Source organism: Chelonia mydas, chromosome 1 (genome assembly GCF_015237465.2).
Source record: "Chelonia mydas isolate rCheMyd1 chromosome 1, rCheMyd1.pri.v2, whole genome shotgun sequence".
Taxonomy (NCBI): domain Eukaryota; kingdom Metazoa; phylum Chordata; order Testudines; family Cheloniidae; genus Chelonia; species Chelonia mydas.
In genome coordinates, this window is record NC_057849.1 from 163836005 (window position 1) to 163853122 (window position 17118).

Sequence of the window (17118 nt, forward strand, 5' to 3'; positions counted from 1 at the left end):
AGCCCCTCATCTCAAGGTCTTTTAAAACCATTTGTAGAGGCCCACCACCTCCTCCACTCTGTTTTCTAAAAGGTGGCAGGACTTTGCAGACAGACACAAATCTGCCATAGATCAAAGTTGGAGTCTACAAACCTTGTCAAGAGTCCCTTTGAATTTTATTGTAAAAGGATCAGTCCAGGTTCCCAGTCTTATTTCGATGTTCACTTCATTATTATAAGACTCTGTTAAACCAAAACAGCTTTTGTAGCTGGTTAATTCTCCCAAGACTTAGATTTAAATCCAACCCGAGGGCAACAACAACTTCTATGGTTCCAATAGATATGACATTGAGAGCTGTGGTGCGTAGGAGTCCGGAAGTTGCTTTCCTATATATAAGCTTTCCTCCTTCCCCTTTCCCAAACTGTGCCTTGTACACAACAGCAGATTCCAGTGTGTGTTTGCTTTTGGCTGATTAATCTCTCTTCTGAATGGGTCAGCCAAAATCTGTATGCTGTACGGCTACGGATATTTTCTGCGGGACAAAGACATTTGGGATTAAGCCAGGGCCTCAATATGTACTTCTTGTAAATATGAAACTGTTTATAGATAACACCAAATTTAAAACAAAGACCAGCAACAGACTTTTAAACCAATAACTCTTGAAACTGGCGAGAAAGTAAAATGTTTAATAATGAGCAAGATGGCAGAAATTTACTTCGGAAATACAAGCTCTAAACACACACAGACTTGGATAAACAGCATCGATTGTCACTAAAAATAAAAAGACAAAGTTTACAAGTAGAACAGACTGAGGGTCATTTAAACTCAAAGCTTTTTAGGAGCTAGAACAGGTCCATGTAGTTTATTCAACAGGTATCCAAATGTTTAAAACTTCAAGTACCAACCTATCAATGATGTGTCAAACATCTCTGCATAAATATGACATGTTCTTCATGGAATTAAGTTTCTTGATATCACATGATAAACAATGTAATGAGTGCAATATGATCTGGATAATCTGAATCAGTTTGGGAAAAACCTAGATGTAAACATTAACATGCCAATAGAAAATATTGTTCCAACTATAGGACTTATCCCTCCCTATGCACATCTTGCAGAAATCCACATCTATAACACACACAAACACACACCCCCCGAACATGGATTAGTATCAGACACTGCATTACAGTTATATAAAAAGTAGATAGTCTAGTGATTGATATATTCCCTTGCTCATTCACCATGGAATTCTTGGCTCATTCTAAAAATCTAGATTTAAAAAAAAAAATCCAATTACAATTAATGTCAAGGGAGTAACCACGCAATAGAGCCAGTGGGCTGGTGCATATATTTTTATCAGCTGGGGAAATCAGTGGTGACATTCTCTGAAAAGGCTTTGCTCATTCAATTTAAAAGTAACTTCAACAGCAGGATGACACCTGCTTCAGCAACTACTACCAGAGGGCCCAGAGGTCTATCAGATATCACTGGTTCAAACTAATGCTTAGCACCAGAAGTTCCTAAATTGTGTCACCAAAAGCTCTGTTTAAAATGATAATTACACCAGTGAAGTCCTGACTATTACAAAGGGCTGATCTACCAGAAAGTAATTTGAAGAAGGATTTTCTTGCCCATATCAATTACATTTTAAGTCAGTCATGAGTTAATAACCATTTAATTATTATATACTTAAGGCATTCAGTGTTTCATAAGATAAACAAAAATGAAGCCTCTCAAAGAAGGTGTATATTAAATAATCTAGGGTCATACTAGGTCGGTGTGCAACATATTGCTCAAATAAACTCTCACCAGCAACACCACACTATATACCACATTGTATAGAGTCCATACAATATCTGTATGTACACTGAAGAAACACTAATAGTAATGCCCCAGTCTCTGACTGGAGCTGTGTGCACATCAGCTTGCAGAATCAAGGCCAGGCACTACTCAGAGAAAGGGACAAAACATGGTACTAGAAGTCTATAATTCTGAAGTTCTAATCCCTGCTCTGAAAAGGATTCCCTCCACAGCCTTGAGTAAATCACTTTTCTGCCTGAGTTAACATCTAACATAAATAGGGCTGTCAAACGATTAAAAAAATTAATCAATTGCAGTTTTAATCACACTGTTAACCAATAGAATACCAACTGAAATTAAATATTTTTGTTAAATACTATTTTGTTAATCTTTTTTAGTGCAAATATTTGTAATAAAAATATTATAAAGTGAGCACTGTGCACTTTGTATTTTGTGTTGTAATTGAAATCAATATGTTTGAAAATGTAGAAAAACATCCAAAAATATTTAATAGATTTCAATTAGTATTCTATTGTTTAACAGTGTGATTAAAACTGTGATTAATCGTGTGAGCTAACTGCGATTAATTGACAGCCCTAAACATAATGCCATACTTCACATTTTAAAGTCTTTCTTGGGAACTAGAAGCTGGTAGGAAAGCTTGGATTTCTCCCTTTCTCCTAGAATAAATATTTCATATTTAGCTCTGCAGGGCTTTGACATATTAGAATGGACTTGTTACTGGTCAAGGACTAATAGAGCCCATCTTCCAGCAGCGTACTTTTAGGGGAAAATCCATGTTTGGGATATAGGAAACATTTCTATGGGCTGTTTAAAAAAGCATCTCTTAAAACTCCTCAGAGGGGTTTGGAATATTAAAAATAAGGGATGGATTAGCGGGCTGGGTGCTGGGGAGGTGGTAAAAAAAAGTACATTTTAATCACACTTATCACCTGATTTTTTTTTAAATCAGTACATTAGCTGTACATCACCACTCTTTCCATTTGAAGCTCTATACATTTTTATACCACGTGGAGTTATTTTAGCAGTCAGTTTTCTGTTATTCTCCCCCCACCCCAACATATCTTCATAAATCCAGTAGCCAAATGGCATTCCACTTTCTAAACCATCTTGCAATTTTCCAACTATTTCACTCGAATATAATTTCTCCTTTCCTGGACACACAATGTTTTAAAAGTGTTTTTCTCTATTTCTCTGTAGAAAGAGCATTGGAAAATGTTTTATTTAGAGAGTCATTAATTTCATGGCTGGGTGTGTGGGGGCAGAAGTCAAATAATCATCAAAAGAAGTTGTATTTGTTCTCTTTAGCACTAGCGTGTTTTAAGACTAACATGACTACCGTTTTCAGAGGAAAGGTAAGTTTCATAATCTGAAGGCACGGTGGAAGACATAAATGTGTTTGGATAGGATTTTCAAAACCGCACAGCAGTGGCCTAACTCTGCTCCCATTGAAATAAATGTTAAGTTAAATTTCAAAGAGAGCAGGATTGGGTCAGTGCCCAGAGCTTTTGAAAATCCCATCCACTGTGCAATATGGCCCTACTCCACAGACTGTTTAATTCAATTAAGAGACTCCCAGAACTCATGAAGTCCATGAATCAGGCCTTAAAGCCTGTGTTTATAGAAACCTAAAACGCTAAAGTTTTGCAGAATTTAAGTTTGGAATTTATGTTCATTGAATGTTAAAACACTTTTCCCACATTTCTCTAGTGTCTTTCTTTCAATGCTATAATGGAGGAGCTCGGAATTTCACTCAAGCATCAGAAGAAGTTAAAGAAAAGGTCAAGAACTAAAGGGAGATCATCATTCACAAGTATCCTTACTTGTCATCAGAGGCGGACACTGAGGAAAGAAACCATGGCATAAACAAGAAAAAAAAAAAACCTCTTGGGAAACATCAGGAATAAAAAACAAAAAAACTTTGCTGCCTACAAAATTGACTATGGAGGAATTTCTGAAAATAGACATTTAGCTTGTTCTTCAGAAATTGTGTGTGGTTTCTTTTTATCTAGGAAAGGTAATAGCAGTTTAAATGCTCACATAGACGGATATAAAACTAATCGGAAAAGCGTCTCACCATATCCTTTGAAAGGAATTTGTACGCTGACCTGTTTTGCATCTCTGTTCCCTTCCCATACATTGCTGTATGTGCTTTCTAAATAAAGATACAGGGTTTTTTTTTCCAAAAATCCAAATGTCCTACATTTTTCTTGTCACTTTCTTAGTCATCATAATGTAATCTTATTTTCTTTTTATAAAAATTGCAGTACTGACAATCACAAGCATCTAAAAATCATGAGTCAGGCTCTACAAAACTGAGTGGCTTGAAAATGATTTTATTAAAAAATGATAGGTTCTTTTTATTTGCCTTCCTGTTGTTGACCTATTAAGGATCATATTTTCAAGCTTTTCTCTGCAACCAGGAGGGCTAGGAACTTTTTTTTTTTTCTTTTTTTTCTCCCAAATAAAAGCTGAGATTCTCTGTCTTTTCTTAAGGCCAGGGCTTTAAGAAAAGATATAAAATATTACAAACCTCCTGAAAAAGTTGAGAGAGTTGGCAGCACAGCCATTGGTACACTGCATTATCCCTCTGGTTCGTAGTACCAAAGAAATTCCTAATTTATAATGCTTCCCCCTTAGAAATAACAGCGAACAATAGACTGTTCATATTATAAAACGGACCACAAAAATATCAAAGCTAGACTATAATTAGTCTATATAAAGACCCTATAATTAAGCAAACAATAGTCTTTCATGGAATACTACCTCTTTTTAGCCTCTTAGTTAGGAAGAAGGGCAGTGACATGTTCAATAGCAGAAATTTTTCCTTAGTTCCTTTGAACTACAGTAGCATGAAGTATATTCATATTTATTCTAGTGCATTATCCCTGTGATTAATTCACTTGTTCACAGGGTTTTATCATCCCCAGGAGTTTAGTTCCAAGATTCTGTTGAAAGGAAAAAATATTTTCAATAGGTTGAGAGCACAAGCAGTTATGGATGTAATAATGGCTGCAGGGAGCTGCAGAGTGCACTATTGCTGGTGGCTCCTGGATGGAGCAATTGTGGAGCCATGACCATACCTCCTGGCAAAGCAAGGAACAGCTGGGGACAGAGCTTGAGACAGCTGTGCAGGGATGCTTCCCTGTAACCTAACTAGGTTCTTGTGTCATGCCAATCACCAATTCCAAGCACCCCCCCAGTGCTGGTAAAAGTATTAAGTCTTTGAAGCTTCCAAGAAGCTTCACTCCCCTCTCCAATTCATCTTAGCCACAAGAGAGCCATGACTGAGAGCCCCACATCTGGAATGCTTTCCTTCATCTCCAGTGTAAATGTGACTCATTTGACAACCAAGTATCAGGCCCCAAGTGAAGTCTCTTAACATATATCACAATATCCTGTAAAGCCACAGTTCTTGATGGCCCTGCAGTTTGAAATTTAAGGGACATATTCTGCCCTGGCATACATGCATGAAGCTCCTACGGATGCTCAGCAGAGGCGACAACTTGGCTTTCAAATGTGCAATATCCCAGGGAAAGAACAAAAAACTCCTGAGTTATGTAACACTCAGCCTTTCAATCAAACAGAGTTTGATTAACTTTGTGTTTCAGTACACACACTTTGCATCTTTCACTTTCCAGTTTTGGTTTCATACAAACCCTGAAACAAAAGCAAAAAACTCAGCCAAATCACCCCAAAATTTCAACTGTTTGGGTGTGTAACACATACAAAACCAGTTTTATTTATTGCCTCCAAAAGCTACCCCTTCTCAGGGAACAGGTCACAGACCAGAAAAACACTTTTTTGATAATTTTCATATGACTTAAAAATAAGCCAATCAATATCAGCTTTAAAGCCTCCCAGGCTGATATTGTACTGATCATAAATAGGTTATAGTTTTACTGTATAATGAGCCACCACCCACCTGGAAAACATTGCATGGGTAAGTTACATAAAGAGAGGTGGCAGTAAAGAGGCCTGTGTGAAGTTCTTTTTCAAAAAGTTTGCCACCAAATGGACATATTTCCCTTCTATGACCTGATTCATGAGTGGGAATGAGGGGCAGTCACAGGGTGTGACACTAGCAAAATTGCCACAAGTCTGAAATCCATGGATCCCCAGTCAGCTGTGCAGCGATCCCCTCCTCCCCTTTGATCCTCTGCTGGCCATATGAGCCCAAAGCAGCAGAGAGTCAGGACACAGCCATCTGTCACAGCTCGTGGTCATGCTCTCTACCCTCTCTGAAGGGGGAGTCAGAAAACACGCAGAAGAGCTATGGCTGCTTCAGTGGAGCGCTAAGGTCTACAGCCGTTCTTTGACATTCTCATGGGGAAGCATACCCCCTGCTGCTACTCACCCTGGTCATGTCCACTTCCTCTGCAAATTGCTGAGATAGGCGAAATAGATACATAGAGGTGGGCTGGAGAAGCGCCTGTAATCTTCCTCCCCTTCCCCCCTGGCATCTTTTACACTAACTTTCACAGCTAGGAGCAACATGAAGGAAGCAGAGGAGCCTGAGCCTTGAAATGAATAAGTGCCTCTACGAGAGTTGTGTGAATGCTATTAATTATTATGGTCCAGATTCAAAATAGTGACTACTGATTTTAGGTGCTGACCTTGAGATGCCTTATCTTCAGAAAGTTCTAAGCAACCACTCCCTGAAAATCAGATCACTTTTAAAGTGATTCAGATTGGGCACCAAGAATTTATTCCTCACTTTTGAAAAACTTGGTGTGTATCATGTTCCAGAGTAGCGACAAAGGGCGCCAATCAAGGATCAGGTGTTGTATGAAGAAGTGTATTAAAAACAGTCGCCACCCCTAGAATGCTCACGGGGAGTGTTACAAAGAGCCTTCATCCTTTCAAAAGATCCTTCATTTGATTTAATGTTGCAATAGACTATTTTGTGTACCATTAGGATTCTGATGTCCTTGCAGGTTGTGATTTGTGTCTTTGACATGGTCACACTGACAACCATAACCTTCAGATATTTGAAATTAATACGTTCAAAGTGTTGAGACTTGTGATACTGGACCACTTACTTTAAAATGGATATGATTGGTAGCCTAGGCTTACTAGTTACACAGTTATAGGTTCTCTTTTTTTAAAAGTTGCATATATTTCTATTAATGTTTTAATAGAAACAAAAACAAAAAGATCAGAGATTAATTTAACCATTCCCTTCTGTGTTTGCAGCAAGATGCCAATGTGTAAGAAGAAAAAAAAAACTTTTCAGTGTCCAAATTGAATTATGTATCAAATGAAAGACTGTAAAAGAACAGGGGAAAAGCAAATTAGATTTTTAGAATTTCTTCAGTTTTCATAAACTGAAGTTGTACTTAAGAACATAAGAATGGCCATGTTAGATCAGACCAATGGTCCATCTAGCCCAATTGCCTGTCTTCCAACAGTGGCCAATGCCAGGTGCTTCAGAGGGAATGAACAGAATAGGGCAATTATTAAATGGTCCATCTCCTGTCATCCAGTCCCAGCTTCTAGCAATCAGATGTTTAAGAACACCCAGAGCATGGGGTTGCATCCTGACCATCTTGGCTAATAGCCATTGATGGACCTATCCTCCATGAATTATCTAATTCTTTTTTGAACCAAATTATTCTTTTGGCCTTCACGACATCCCCTGGCAACGAGTTCCACAGGTTGACTGTGTGTTGGCTGAAGGAGCACTTCTGGTTTTTGTTTTAAACCTGCTGCCTAGTAATTTCATTGGATGACCCCTTGTTCATGTGTTATGTGAAGGGATAAATTATACTTCCTTGTTTACTTTTTCCACATCGTCCGTGATTTTATAGACCTCTATCTTAAGGCCTCTTCCTCAGTCTCTTTTCTAAACTGAACAGTCTCAGTCTTTTAAGTCTCTCCTCATATGTTTCATAGCCCTAGTTATTTTTGTTGCCCTTCTCTGTACTTTTTCCAGTTCTAATATATCTTTTTTGAGATGGGGCAACCAGAACTGCAGCCAGCATTCAAGATGTGGGCGTACCATGGATTTATATATGGCATCATATTTTCTGTCTTACTATCAATCCCTTTCCTAATGGTTCCTAACACTGCTAGCTTTTTTGACTGCTGCTGCAGTAACATGTCAGGAAGTTTTTATGACAAGTTCTGCTGGCTGCCTAATGTACTATACTTACTGTATAGTAAGTAATGTATCAGTATGATTTCATAAAGTTATGGGCCATTGTTCTTTCCTTTAGAGTCTCTGGAAGGGATGTGTATGTTACAGCACAGAATTATCTTTCCCGTTCCATCCCTTTATGGGTGGTTTCTTAATGCGATGCTTCAAGCACTCAAGCCAATGCCGTTTCTGTCAGATCTCTTAGAAACCAGTGGATTGGAATGATGTATAATATGGAGCCACAAAACCAGTTTTTGCTGTACAGTCTATTCCAGGTGACATACGGAATGATTTTTCCCCCCCATTTTTGAACTAGTTAGAGGGAGGGTACAAAATGCATTTTTCAGTAGAGAACAAGGAGGGAACTAGAGTGCTCATGGAATACAGAACCTGCGCTCTCATGAGCAGGGCCGGATCTACACCTTGCATGCCCCTAGGCGCCCCCAGTGGATGGGCAGCTGTGGGGGCCCCAGCTCTGAGCTCTCCCTGCCAGCCGCAGCAGACAGGAGCTGCAAGGGAAGTGGGGGGTTGCACCCACAGCAGCTCGGAACTCCAAACTGCCATGGGCAGCAGGGGTACCCCGCCAATTTTAACTTTTAGGTGCCCCACCACCACCACAACTGCCCAGCGCCCCAACAAACAAACCTTCCCCCCCTCCACTCCCCAGGACCCCCCCCCCCGCAAGACCCACTCTCCACGCCCTACCCCCTGGCCACACTCACTGACCCCGCCTAGAGGTGACTACGTCCACCAGGCTGAGCGAGCCGGCAGTACGGCAGGGCCACTCAGGGTCACTCTGGGTCCTCAGGCATGCCGCCATCAGCCAGGCTGGAGCAGGAATGGGGACTGCCTAGGAGCAGCTCCCCCAGGACCCACTTGCCTGGCAGGGCCCCCTGCGTTTGACTGCTGAGCTCTTCCCCTGCCACAGGGGTCTGCTTCTCCTTCCCTGCTGGTAGGAAAGCTCCAGCAGGGCTGCGTGACGCCCTTTCCCTCTCAGCCGGCCTCACGCCCTGCCGGGACCCGGGAACAGCAAATGTTGAATTTTTAGGTGCCCCTAGAATGCTGTGCCCTAGGCACATGCCTGCTGGGCCTAACTGGAAATCCGGCCCTGCTCATGAGACTCCCCTTCCCCACAGAGACTGAACTGACATGGAAACTGAACTACTCTTGTAACTCCAGATTCCCTGAATCCTACAATTTGCAGAGCCTTTTACGGCCACACACTTCTTACCTAGGTCTTCCTTGTCTGTCACTGTTAATTACCTGAAGATGGGTTAGACCTATGAGTCTGGAACTCCCCAAGGCATGTTCTTCTCCCCAAGTTCAAGCTCAGGGTGGAGTTACTGCTAGTCACAGGCTTTGCCCACTATGACTTTGTTCTCTATCTCATAGTATAATTGCACACAATGGATTATTCATTTGCAGCTGCAGAATTGAAGCTAGAGAGCCCTGGCTCCCCCTTAATCTCACTCCCCATCTGCTTGTGGGTGCTCCCATCAGCTAGGCCCCTCTGATCTGGTCATAGTTTCTCTAGTTTCACACAAACTTTCACACTAGTTTCTGGTTTCTCTCTCTGAATGGCTAGGATTCTCTTCACTAGCATTTCACTACCATCCTTCCCTCTGATCCCAAGCCTACGTCTCTGCGTCCACTTCTGTAACATGCAGCAGCTTTAGGCATGCCTATGGCCTTGAGCCCAAGCAGAATAAAGGTGTAAGGGTGCCAAGACTTTTCCTTTAGTTCTCTCCAATATTTTGTAGAATTCCAGTTAGTTAAAGCTCTGATTAAGCAACATGCACATTTAAATCCCATTGAGACTTAACCACATGCCTAAATGCTTTGCTGAATCAGGGCCTTAACTTCTGCCCACTTCAGAAGTTACTAGTTAGGCTGCTTACTTTTCACACACACAAGTATATTTTAGTTTTTAATATCTGCATATATACAGTACAATGTATCTGTTCATTTACCTTGAACATTAATATAACACTAGTGCATCTTTATAGACATATGTCAAAAGCAACACTGGTTGTTTTACGCCATTGACTATTATAAACAAAGTCGTAGCAATGGAAGAACCATTTTCATTAACTCCAAAAATGACACCCACAAACCCAAAGAGGGAGAACATGCATTGTCCTGAGAGATAACAATGTGTCTATCTACAAACTCACAACAACATATATGATTATGAAAAGGTCAAAACTAACGTCCCAGCAAATAGTGATTTTTTCTTGAATGGCAGAACATTATGCAAATTAAATTAACTGGAAGATTAGCTGTCAGGAAAGCAAATGTTCTTATTAGATACTTATACTGGCTGATTATATGCATATACTCTAATTGTTTATAACAGAGAAATACAGCGTTGATGGGTGCTGTTACACTGCTAATGTGTTTCATTCCAGCGGTGTCTGTATTTTTGCAGTGGGTGAAGTGATCTCTATACAATTGCACACCACCGCAGGGGGGGTATTATAAGGTTTAATTAACATATAACAACTGAGATGCCTGGAAGAAAGACTCTGTAGAAAGTACTACATATCATACTATATATAAAGATCTCTGGTTTTTATTGTGTACAGAGCCTAGCTCAATAGACCTGTAATTGGGGTGTCTGGGTACTACCACAATACAAGTCATATAAATGAAAACAAGTCTAGCCAATCACTCCTTCCAAAAATCAAACCAAAAGAACAAAGCTATGACTGACACTCTGTTCAGTTGCCCCATGTCTTTTTAGTACAAAGCACTCCCTCTAACAAAGACTCCAATTCACCTTTTCAGTCTTCCCCCTTCATCCCAGCCATCCTCCCCATGTTACATCAGCATACAGTCTAAGGAAGAAACTTTCCAGCACTCAGAAGGAAGGAAAATGTATATTTTTCTTTATAGCGGTCTGCTTTATCATTGCTATTTCTTATACTGAACTTTAAGAGTCGTCAACTGAAATAAAAAGAGTCAAAGCGAAGTTCAGGAGTTCCTTTTGGCCAGAGGATCAATTTAACATCTTTTAAGCCCTTTGTCAGGGGACTGCATTTTACAGGAGAGCTATAAATCTGTAATCCCATGTGCCATTTATTGATTGGTATACTTGTCCCTTAATTGTGAGACTGGCAGTAGTCAGGATTCCTCAATGATCAGAATTACTACTATTTAGCTACCGGTCACCTGCAGCCCTAAAACGACAGGGAATTTCTGACTAGCTGATCAGTTTGAAAAGATGCACATTTTTTGCTTGCTGATATGTATCAAATAGAATTTCCATTTGAAGCTAAAATTATGCTTCTGTTAGCCTGTCCCCACTTCCATCTGTAACACCACTACCTTTGAAATAGAAGTTATATGATTAATACTATCAGATTCTCAGGCTCCCCCATTGTAGTTCTAATCACCACTGATTAGGAGGAGCAAAGTCAAAATAGTTCAGATTAAAGGGTTGAAGGCAAATGTTTGGAGAACTCACAACCCTCTGCTCTGAGGATGCGCTCATATAGCACAGGACTCTTCTGGGCTGGTGACACAAAGTAATCATCAAAGGACTGAATGAAGCTCAGCACAACTGGAGTCTGGAAGGCTAGTATGCTGCTGATTTGGCCACGTTGAAATTTCCAACACAACCAAATTGTCTCATTTGGGACTAGAGTTGCAGAGAGCCTGAAATCCTCTATTGGCTCAGCTAATAATGGGTACTGCTGAACTGGGTACTCTCTACATAACATATATAGGGCAGGATTTACACCCAGCAGTAGTGTTTGGGGGCCAGCTAGCCCATGGAGGTCTTACCAGACAAGTCAGAGACACAAAAGTCAAACTCCACTAGCTGCCTCTCCTTCAGTCTCTGGTTGGTCTGAAAAAGAGATCAAAGAAAAGCACCTGAATACAGCAAAGAACAGAGCAGAGAGGAGGGGGAAGTGCCATATCTCTGACCCCACTGAAGGAACCTTCCAAAGGGAAAGTAGATGGCAATTCCTTTCAAGCTGCTTGCTCATCTGCATACATGGTCAGGCCACCTGGATAGAGGAGCAGCTGGTAGGAGTGGGCTGTTAGGCCAAACTCCAGCATATGTTGACCCAGTCACAACAGACTGGGGTGGAGAGTCTGTTAGTGTTTTGAAGGACATTATAGGTGCTTTGAAAGAGGGGCTGAGCATGACAAAGACGGCACTTCAAACGAAACATGGAATCTCCCTTTGAATTTTTCTTGGGAGCCCACTTAGCATTGTTCCATTTTTGGTAGCTCTGCTGTTGAAGTGCTACAGGTCTGTAATACTGAATTAACCCATTTGTTTCAAAGGGAATGTTTATAGTGGGAGGCTAAGGGAGAGGAAGGAGAGGGAGAAAACTAGCTAGCCACCTAAAAATGTTGTCCATCAACTGTATGCCTTCCATAATGTTCATCACCCTCCAGAGTGGCGAGTTCGTCAGGAGCAGCTGGCACCACCACACAGCCCTTTGTTCAATATCCAAAGTGAAAGTTAACAAAGTGCTGATTTCAGAATCTCTAGAATGCTTAAGAATGAGCTATATACAAAACAGATACACAACAGTGCTTTGGGCTACCAAACTGTGCGGAGCACGTGGACAGTTACCTGTCAGGAGAACGTATAACCTTTTGCACACAGACAGTGCCCCAATTTCACCCTGCTAAAACTAGCGTGTACAATCCCTTTTAATACCGTGGAGACAAAGGCCACATCTATTCAGCTGAGCCAGTGTAAGCTCACAAGTGCCGATGCAGCTGAGCCACTGTAAGATTGCTCATGTAGCCGCTCTATGCGGACGGGAAAGAGCTCTCCCATCGACATAATAAACCGCCTCCATAAGCGGCGGTAGCTGTGCACATTATCACTTATGCCAGCAAAACTTCTGTCGCTCACCACCCACACCCGTGAGCAACAAGTTTTGCCAACATAAGTGATAAAGTAGACATGGCCAAAGACATACACAGAGTAAACATGATAAGTAGAGCTGGGCAAAATATTTTTCATAAGCCACCCCCCACACACACAGAGCAAAAAAATGCAGATTGGACAACACAGACATTTTGTGAATTTGTGTCAGTTTTGCAAATTGTTCCAGCCCAAAAGCCCTGAAAAAAAAAATCCACCCCCTCCCCAAAATAAATCAGGTATTTAATTTCAACATGGTTGAACTGAAATGCTTTTTTAAAAAACTTTATTTTGGTTCAAAACAGCTTTTAGTTTCAGAATTTCCTTTAATTTTCAAAATCAAAATGGAGACATTTCAATTGTTAAAACAGCTTTAGTTCAACCCAGAACAAACAAATATTTTTTGATTTGCCAAAAATTTCAACAACAAAAATTGTTTTAAATCAGCCTGAAACAAGTTTGTTTTTTCAATTTTTGGAACTTCCGGTGAACTGAACCCGTTATTCACACGGCTATTGCTAAGGAGGTGGGCAGGGAGGGGGAATGGTCAGCTCTTGAGGCAGGCAGCATGCCCACAAGTTTCATACCAAGCCACAGAGCACTCACAAAAATCCAACCAGAGCACACAGGTGCCAGCCACCACCAAGTGCTATACTATGTATTTTCCTAATGATTCATAATTACAGAAACACCTGGACTAAATTAACTGTGCTGCTCCACTGCAAAAATATTTACCAGCCCTCAGCATCTCTCTGGTGGTTCAGGCTAAAGTGACATTTAAAAGATAATGTCTAAAAATTAAAAATATGTATTACACACCTGTGTTTCTTTACCCAGTAATATAAGGTCTTCAGCCAAGATTTTCAGAAACGGCGAGTCATTCTGGGAGATGAGAAACCTTAAATTAACCTGATTTTTCAGAAAGTGCTGAGCAGCTGCCTTCTGAAAAATCAGACCCCTTGAAAGGTATCTCAAGCTGAACACCCAAATATTGAGGCACTCCACTCACTAGCCATTTCAGGAAATCTGGCTTTTTTGTTTTTCACTAGTCAGTGGGCCAGATTTGCAACTGCATGACTTTACACTGGGTGCAGCTAAAGAAAGTGGTGGTTGAAAGGTGGCTTTAAGTTACCTTTCTGGCTACTCCAATCTTGGGGCAGCTGAGGGCAGGAACAGTACAGGTATTATTTATAGCAGCCTATGGGATGCTGTTAATGAAGCTGGCTACAGCACTTCCAAAAAGGAGTACTGCACTGGCTGGGAAAAAGGTAGATGGCTGTGTTGACCAATATATGCTAGGCTAATATATATCATATCAGAAACATGTATTACTCAGTCACACCACATATATTAATATGAATTAAGCATACAGTATCAATGGAACATATTGCATATATATTTCAAGCAGTTACATGGCCTGAATTGGCCTATGTCTTTCTGTAATCCTGTTCATTTATGCTAAGTATCCCAGAACACTTTGTAAAGCTGAAGTCAGCTTTGGCATTAGAAAAATAGGAAACTTGTTGAAGGTAAAATACATTAATGCTCTGCTCTGGTTCAAGCTGGGGAGGTACCTTCACAGACTAGTACCTAGAACGCTAGCATTCAAAACAAAGATGACAACAAGGTAAGGGTGAACTGGTGGGTTGGATTTTAGTGATGTGTAAAGAGTTTTGTAATTTATAAAATCCTATAAATACTCCTAGCAGAACTGTGTAACTTTGGAAGCACACCTTTTGAGGAAGGTGAATTTAACAACATTGCGCCAGACGGCTCCCCGGAAACCAGTATCATATTGAAACTTTTTGCCTGTACTAGATTATCATTGACTTTTAGCAATCAACTTGACTGATATTGATTACTTAGTCTCAAGTATACTTCATGATGAACCAAAGTGTGGTCAAGCAACTGGTTATACAATTTACCAATAGTGGTGTATTCAGTCCCACCCTCTGCTGGCTCAGCATACCCCTGACTCATCCCTATATGGGAGTGGGAATGAAAGTGGCATAGAAGCAGCTAAACCCAAAGGTTTCCCCTCTATTGGGAGAATCCTCATCTGCACCTTGAGTAGCTGTTTTCCTGTTTCTGGCAGAGAATCTGACTAAAACCCTCAAAAGGGGCAACAGCAGGCCATTAAGGTTCTACTGTTGTCCTGCTCACTGTAAGTGAGCAGAACATGTCCATAAAGGGACAGAATGTGCTCGTCCTTGTGTGGTGTGCAAAGATGGAGCAGGCCACAACAGGTCTTCCATGCAGAGGGCAGGCACAACTGCAGTCTCTGCAGTGATCCGAGTATAGGGATTGTTGCTTGCTAGCACCTCAAGGTGTACTAGCCACACGAAAAGAGGCAATGAGGGGTGTGGAGGAGGCTGCACTGCAGCGGTGCAACCAAATAAATAAAGCTGGAGAGAGGAACTAGAAGTGAGAATAAATGAGCCCTGTGACCACAATGAATAGGCTATCGATGGAACAGCGAGAAGTTTGTGTTGGGTAACTACACATGTTGGATCATGGCTCCGTCCCTGTCCACACCAGCCTATGCAATTGGGTTGCTGGAGAAGGAAGAACATGCTGGGGCAGTGGGTGAATTCCCACTGCATACCAGGGACTTAGAGGGAAATCTGGGAGAAATATCTCCCCAGAGGTAGGGCAGGGCAGCTGTGCCCCATCCCAATGCAGGCTTGTACCTAAATGGTACAATCTGGTCTAATTTTAAAAAAAGGGGGTGAGAACCAAGAGAAACAAGACTAGTTCTGAACATGGCAGTTTCCCAAACAAGCACTGTGCCAAAAGCCACAGGTATACAACACTTAAGCAGCCAAACATGTGACTAAAGCCTGCAGCGACAGTTCTGTGTCTCTAATGCCTCCATCCAAAAGTGCATTTGAGCATCTGCTATGTACGTGGGTCTTTTGTTATTAATAGCCCCTAAATATTTAAGCAGGCAGGAATCTTCACCTTGAAGAGCTTACAAAAGGAGAATCACTGAAGACCAGGAAGGCACTAAGAACAAAGATCCTGCTGAGCACTGTAAGAGAACAGGTATGGAGCATTTACAAGGTTATCAAGTCTGCCCTCTACTTCCTTTTACTGGCCAATAAGATCCGGCCTGGTGAGTTGCTGTTAAGTGAGGTAAATAATCCAAATTACTTGATTAATTGTTAGCTGACACAATTTAGCTTCTCTTTAAGGTTCTGCCCAAACTAGGTAGCAGAGTTTGCTAGCTACAGCTTGTCACGGACTCACAGATCGTGCCCACTCTTGGCCCCGTGCAGTCCGTGGGGGGGTGCACCTTTCAGAGGGACTGCCCTTTTCCCAGGGGGTCCATTCTCTCTCAGGGGTTAAGCCCCTCCACCTCCTGGAGCCACACCTCTCCGAGCCTTAGCACACCTGTCTCTCCCTCAGGGAGTCCACTTGCTCTGGACCCCCAGGGCCTCCACTCCCCAAAGGGGATGATGCCACCCTGTTCTCTAGACCAGAGTGACTCTCAGCCAGCGTAAAACAGGAGGGTTTATTGAGCGTTGAACACAGCACAGGAAACTCTCAGGGCCTCAGGCCTGGCCTCCCTCAGTACAGCACATCCAAGTCTCTCCTGCATCCAGGTGGGCTCTGCCCGCTCCCTCTCCAGCCCAGAGCCCTGCTGCTTCCCAGCTTGGAATCTGACATCACCAGCCCCAAGCCCAGCCCCAAGCTCCCTCCCCCTTCCCCCTCCCCCTTTCTCCCCTGTCCATTGTCTTCTCTCCAGGTAAACAGAGTCATAAACAAGGTCTTCTAGCTGGAACCGGTTGGTCGGGTCCCCGGGGATCCTCGCAGCCCATTGTTTCCCCACCGGCCAGAACTGGCTATGACTCCCGAGTTGGGCCTCCGGGTCACCAGGCCATTGGCTAGGGTCCCACGTTCCCTCACCAGTCCTCTGGAACAACGAACTCCCTCTCTCATCACCTTGTTAAACCGGTAACCCCCAGGGAAACAGAGTCCCACTCCCTCTTCATGTAAACCATAGGAAAACCAAGGGGAAAAAAAACCCATAGGAATCAAGGAAACCAGGAATCTCCCCCACTTTGTCACACACCTATATTCAAAAATGGCTGTAAAGCTTAATACAGCCAGGCCTTTTCTTGATATCAGTTTTTCTACGCAGACATAGTTAGCAAACTTGCACCACTGTGTTGTTTATAATTGTTCTAGGTGCTGTGGGCTACCCCTTGCAAGCCTATAGCATGGTTTCAGCTAACTCTGTGCAACTGCAAGCAATGTTGCAAATAAGATGAGTTGTAAAAATATT

At 41.9% G+C, this 17118-nt stretch overlaps 1 protein-coding gene and 2 long non-coding RNA genes across 9 annotated transcripts in view; 1 reads left to right on the forward strand and 2 right to left on the reverse strand.

Moving 5' to 3' along the window:
- GRIK1 (glutamate ionotropic receptor kainate type subunit 1) overlaps nucleotides 1-3989 on the forward strand; it is a 237972-nt gene extending 233983 nt beyond the window's left edge. The window contains exon 16 of the mRNA XM_027832881.3: nucleotides 3511-3989. Within this exon, the coding sequence (XP_027688682.2) occupies nucleotides 3511-3666 (156 nt within the window). The 3' untranslated portion in view covers nucleotides 3667-3989. The remainder of the gene's footprint in view (nucleotides 1-3510) is intronic.
- LOC122464092 overlaps nucleotides 1-17118 on the reverse strand; it is a 67432-nt gene that overhangs the window by 2303 nt on the left and 48011 nt on the right. For 4 of the 7 annotated variants that reach the window (XR_006287963.1, XR_006287966.1, XR_006287962.1 and 1 more), the window contains exon 2: nucleotides 133-511. This is a non-coding gene — a long non-coding RNA (uncharacterized LOC122464092). Of the gene's footprint in view, nucleotides 1-132; nucleotides 512-11725; nucleotides 11790-12295; nucleotides 12392-17118 lie in introns of all 7 variants that reach the window. The other 3 variants (XR_006287964.1, XR_006287961.1, XR_006287960.1) reach the window with 2 other exon arrangements.
- On the reverse strand, nucleotides 4263-7060 carry LOC122464094. Its single transcript, XR_006287968.1, has 2 exons — nucleotides 6158-7060; nucleotides 4263-4748 (listed from the first exon to the last, which is right to left on the reverse strand). It is a non-coding gene; the product is annotated as an uncharacterized LOC122464094 (long non-coding RNA).